Raw genomic sequence first — 6,060 nt, forward strand, 5'->3', positions numbered from 1 at the left:
TTGCCACAAACGGGGTGCAATTGAATACGCAAAACAACTGGTTGAACTCGACTTCACCTCAGAGCTCAAGATAGCTGTGCATTTAAAACAGTCTCCAGTGGACCCTGGACATTTCGAGGAAATGAAGGTGAGTTTCGCATTCTCCCTCCTCAACAACGACATTGCTGCTGCCTTGCGCCTACTGGTGGAACGGCAGATTTTGGACAGGGAAACTCTTACAACGGCATGGTTTCTTGAAACTATTTTCAAATGGTTTCGCCTCATGACATCTCGAACTACAAAGCTGGCTTGAGCACATTTGACTCAGTTAAGTATGACGAGGCAGTTGCTTTTTTGACGAGCATCATAAACCTGTTTCAAGCTATTTCTATTGAAAGCTCGGAGAAGCCAGTGTGGAAACCCATCCTGAGAGGCATTATCCTTTCTACGACATCTGCTCTACAGGTTCAGGAGCCCTACCTAAACGTGATGAACTTTAAGTACCTACTTTTAAGTCGCTTGAGAACTTGAAGTCGCTTGAGAACTTGTTTTCAACTCTCCGTTGGAATGCAATTGTTGAACACGGTTTTATAATAGACGAGCTTTTCTGCCGGCGATGGAGACTTTCTCGAGAATTTGAAGGCGACGATTGACATCCCTCGCGTAAAAATGCCTCCGCGTGACAATAAACAAAGACAACACTTGGCACATGAACGTGGGCTTGTGCTGATTACAACCCAGCCGCGTTAGACTGCTCTTATCCAGCTCGTCCAGGACCTTCCAAAACAAGCACCCACAGATACCTTCCTCATCAAGAGAAAGTGAAACTGATTCATATAGAACTCTCACGAAGTGTAGGCTCTTGATGCTGGGGTGCCTCAGGCTGCCTTCCTTGAAGCTCCGATACATGGTCAAGTACGCGTCAGAACCGACGACAGGGGTTGCTGAACTAATGTCATGCAGGCACAACTCGCACTCTGTGCGCTTGCTCACTTTGTGACCAACATACCCAGATAGGTAATACGCAACACTGTTGTTTGGTGAACCTCTGAAGTAGCTGTGCTCATCACTCATTTGGTCAGGAGTAACACATGGAAATGTCATTTCCAGTAGCCTAGCCTGAATCTCATTGCTCGAGCTAGCTTTGTTTGATCGATGAGCCTCTCCAGCGGTCTTCAATGTGTCCTCCACACTAACAAGTACAGCATTCGACTCGCCTTGAACTGCTGCAATCGACCGCTCACCTTGTTCTTTTCGGCGCTTGCTTTTTGCCGGGTACAATCTGCGAGTAGGTGCTTTGCGTTTCCGTGTCGGTTTAAAAAGATACTTAGGACAACTCGGGAACTGGTGAGGCACGGCGTCTTGCTTCAGTGCCCATTTGTCGCACGGTATCGCTACCACATCACCACAAACGTTGAACTCGAACACCTTCAAGATGTCATCATCGTGGAAGTGAAGATCGCAAACAGAAAACGAGCTCGAAAACTTTGTTTCCAGCCTTGGTACTGCGGGCGTCCAGTGTTCAAGGCGTTCAGCGTCGCTATAGGCTTCGCGTTCCATGTGTTGCGACCTGTATCTTCGAAAGCAGCAGGGTGTGTAGGTGAAAAGAATATATTTTTCAGTGACCTGTTTCTTACGCCTCCTTGTCCGTCCGTCTTCAGAAGCATCCAGCGAGCGAAAAAGACGTGCCCAAGATTTCTCAACGTCGGCTGATGTTCTTTTCGCGCGATCGTGGTTTACGCTAACCGTGCTACTGACGCCTGGTGCACCCGCGGGGACGGCATCAGGGACGACATCGTGAGTGTGCCCGGGATTTCTCAACGGCGGCGGATGTTCCTTTCGCGCGTTCGTGGTTTTCGCTAAGCGTGCTACTCACGCCTGGTGCACCCGCGGCGACGGCATCAGGGACGACATCGTGAGTGTGCCCGGGATTTCTCAACGGCGGCGGATATTCGGTCCGCGCGATCGTGGTTTTCGCTAAGCGTTATAATAGAGAGTTTTAGTAGATCGTTCCCATGACTCCTATAACGATATCCCGATACTTCGCGGCCGCCTCCCTTGTGCATGCATAGTATCGTTATCAGTTCTATCGGAGGTATCGGAACGATCTACTAAAACTCCCTACTGACGCCTGGTGCACCCGCGGCCACGGCATCAGGGACGACATCTTGAGTGTGCCCGAGATTTCTCAACGGCAGCGGATGTTCGTTCCGCGCGATCGTGGCTTTCGCTAAACGCGGTGCTGACGCCTGGTGCACCCGTGGCGACGGCATCAGGGACGACATCGTGAGTGTGCCCGGGATTTCTCAACGGCGGCGGATGTTCCTTCCGCGCGTTCGTGGTTTTCGCTAAGCGTGCTACTGACGCCTGGTGCACCCGCGGTGACGGCATCAGGGACGACATCGTGAGTGTGCCCGGGATTTCTCAACGGCGGCGGATATTCGGTCCGCGCGATCGTGGTTTTCGCTAAGCGTTATAATAGAGAGTTTTAGTAGATCGTTCCCATGACTCCTATAACGATATCCCGATACTTCGCGGCCGCCTCCCTTGTGCATGCATAGTATCGTTATCAGTTCTATCGGAGGTATCGGAACGATCTACTAAAACTCCCTACTGACGCCTGGTGCACCCGCGGCCACGGCATCAGGGACGACATCTTGAGTGTGCCCGAGATTTCTCAACGGCAGCGGATGTTCGTTCCGCGCGATCGTGGCTTTCGCTAAACGCGGTGCTGACGCCTGGTGCACCCGTGGCGACGGCATCAGGGACGACATCGTGAGTGTGCCCGGGATTTCTCAACGGCGGCGGATGTTCCTTCCGCGCGTTCGTGGTTTTCGCTAAGCGTGCTACTGACGCCTGGTGCACCCGCGGTGACGGCATCAGGGACGACATCGTGAGTGTGCCCGGGATTTCTCAACGGCGGCGGATATTCGGTCCGCGCGATCGTGGTTTTCGCTAAGCGTTATAATAGAGAGTTTTAGTAGATCGTTCCCATGACTCCTATAACGATATCCCGATACTTCGCGGCCGCCTCCCTTGTGCATGCATAGTATCGTTATCAGTTCTATCGGAGGTATCGGAACGATCTACTAAAACTCCCTACTGACGCCTGGTGCACCCGCGGCCACGGCATCAGGGACGACATCTTGAGTGTGCCCGAGATTTCTCAACGGCAGCGGATGTTCGTTCCGCGCGATCGTGGCTTTCGCTAAACGCGGTGCTGACGCCTGGTGCACCCGTGGCGACGGCATCAGGGACGACATCGTGAGTGTGCCCGGGATTTCTCAACGGCGGCGGATGTTCCTTCCGCGCGTTCGTGGTTTTCGCTAAGCGTGCTACTGACGCCTGGTGCACCCGCGGTGACGGCATCAGGGACGACATCGTGAGTGTGCCCGGGATTTCTCAACGGCGGCGGATATTCGGTCCGCGCGATCGTGGTTTTCGCTAAGCGTTCTACTGACGCCTGGTGCACCCGCGGCCACGGCATCAGGGACGACATCGTGAGTGTGCCCGGGATTTCTCAACGGCGGCGGATATTCGGTCCGCGCGATCGTGGTTTTCGCTAAGCGTGCTACTGACGCCTGGTGCACCCGCGGCGACGGCATCAGGGACGACATCGTGAGTGTGCCCGGGATTTCTCAACGGCGGCGGATATTCGGTCCGCGCGATCGTGGTTTTCGCTAAGCGTTCTACTGACGCCTGGTGCACCCGCGGCCACGGCATCAGAGACGACATCGTGAGTGTGCCCGGGATTTCTCAACGGCGGCGGATATTCGCTCCGCGCGTCCGTGGTTTTCGCTAAATGTGCTGCTGACAGTATACGTGTGTGTGTCCGTGTGGTGCACCTGCGCGGTTTTATTAGTTGAACTACCATGCGTCTAGGAATTTACCCAGCGGCATTGTGAGTACCTTGAAAGATATATTTTGCGGCAAAGAACTTGGTTGTTCCTATTTGTTCTGATTGCTTTTGTCTACAGCTGTGCAAATTGTTTCACTGGTATCGACCCTGTTAAATAAATACATAGAACCTCTAGGTCTATATTGACTAACCACTTTAATTGTTACCGAATCATACACCATCTGGTAAACATAACCAACCACGGTTCACAGGCTTCCTCTTAAGTGCCTTCCGTTAATTGACGTCCAAAAAAGAAAGAAAAAACACAGTTGATTCCGGTCAATTTGGCGATCTTCTGGTAAATTCTGGCTTTACTGGAAGTGAAAAGAGTCCCATATACCAGTAAAATAGATTTTTACTGGAATTATCTTCCGGTCAGAATCCGGTGACATTCTGGTCAAATATCCGGTGCCATCTTGGTAAAAATCCGGTGACATTCCAGTAAAACAATTGGTGACGTTCCAATAAAAAATCCGGCGACAATCCGGTAAACTATGGCTTTGCTGGAAGTGAAAACAGTTGCATAATCCAGTAAAAGTAAACCTTTACTGGAAATGACATTCCGGTAAAAAAAATATTTTTCAATAGGGTAGACTGAGCGCTCAGTTCTGACCGGCCGTTGCTCCTTGACGGAGAAAGAAACCGGTTGTCTTCAAAGAAAAAAGAAAAAGAAAATAAGTCAGCAGAACGACCCTCTTGCATTTGCCCCACGAACCCAATGTAAGGGAGAGAGGGTGCGTGGGGACTCGTCCTTGGTGCGAGGCACCATAAGTACACACCCAGTCGCCGGCTCGTCGCGGCTTCCCCCTCCACTCGCGTCGGCTTCGAGTGAAGGTCGGTAAACATGGAAGCGAGTCACCCGTTTTGGGTAAGATTTCTAGGAAAACCGGGTCGACTGCATGGTATACGAAAGGGGCTGCCGGCGGCATTCCAGTGATATCTGTTTGCTGGCCAATAATCTACCAAAGATTGGTAAACTGGTTTCGAATGAAAAGGGGTGAAAGTGCCCTCCTTTTTGGATCGTCAAAACAGTTCACTGCACGCACTTCTTAAGGATTGCAACGTCGTCCCGAGCTAAAACTCGCACTCACGAGAATTCCGCTCAAATGGTCTCGTATCTGCTCAGGCCCAGACTTTTGCCTGTCGCAAATATCAAGCTGCCGGTGATCGCTGCCCCCCTTTTTGGATCGTCAAAACAGTTCGCTGGACGCACTTCTTCCAGAATTGCAACGTCGTTTCGAGCAAAACACGCACTCACGAGAATGCCACTGCATTGGCGGCCGCCATTACAAGCACAGTCCCCCTGCTCTTCTTGGCTTCCTTGACTTTGGCCGTTCCCCTTGCGTGGGCTTCCAGTGATGTTCGGTGTCCGGCAAGCGAGAGTGGCTTCCGGTAGGATTCCAGCGGCGGGTAATCGAAAGTGGTTCTGGTATAACTTCCAGCGAAAGTGGCTATGCTGGTTTCTGGTGAAAATGAGTGGAAATTAACCCGTTTCCGCCGAATGTTAAGGGAAGTTTTTGACCGATTTTAACCGTAAGTGGCTCCGGTAAAAGGTCCAGCGAAATCTGGTTACTGAAAGTGGCAGCCAGTAATATTTCCACCAAAAAAACTGGTAAACGACCCTGGTTTCTGGTGAAAGTGGGTGGAAATTAACCCGTTTCCACCGAATGTCACTGGAAGATTTTGCCGGATTTTTCAATAGGGTGGGTGGCCTGAAAAAAATCTCTTCTCTCCTGCAGATCGCACAGAATCGTACTCGCTTTTACACCGTGGCACGAAAGAGCGTGGCATGGTTCATGCATGCAGCACGATGCGCAAACGAAACACACGCAGCTACGAGCACCAACGTAACCAAACTGAAACACCGCCGCTCACTGCTCGCAACGTATTTCACGTTTTGCCATGCGGGGTCGGCCATGGGGTTTGGCGCTTTGCCGGGCAAACTCCGTCGCGCGCGCCCCTAAGCGGAGCACAACAGATAGGCATCAGGCGGAGCTCCGTAGTTTGGGAACTGAAGAAAATCTAGTAACGTTGGTTAGCAGAGCAGCGCCGTAGGTGGAAAAACCCAGTTATCGTTTTTGTTAAATTTTTACTTAGCTAAATTTGTTCTTTGCCATTTTGACGAGATGTTTACACTATTATAAATTATACGTGTTATACGTATAATTTATAATAGTGGAACA

General features: G+C 51.2%; 1 protein-coding gene across 1 annotated transcript; it reads right to left on the minus strand.

Moving 5' to 3' along the window:
• Positions 1 to 567: 567 nt before the first annotated feature.
• Positions 568 to 5,795, minus strand: LOC120841587. Its single transcript, XM_042286315.1, has 2 exons — positions 5,753 to 5,795; positions 568 to 1,484 (listed from the first exon to the last, which is right to left on the minus strand). The coding sequence occupies exons 1-2, from the start codon at positions 5,793 to 5,795 to the stop codon at positions 568 to 570; spliced, it is 960 nt and encodes a 319-aa protein (XP_042142249.1).
• Between the last annotated feature and the right edge of the window lie 265 nt (positions 5,796 to 6,060).

The sequence above is a fragment of the Ixodes scapularis genome, unplaced genomic scaffold (assembly GCF_016920785.2).
Source record: "Ixodes scapularis isolate PalLabHiFi unplaced genomic scaffold, ASM1692078v2 PGA_scaffold7__128_contigs__length_106722199, whole genome shotgun sequence".
NCBI classification, from domain to species: Eukaryota; Metazoa; Arthropoda; class Arachnida; order Ixodida; family Ixodidae; genus Ixodes; species Ixodes scapularis.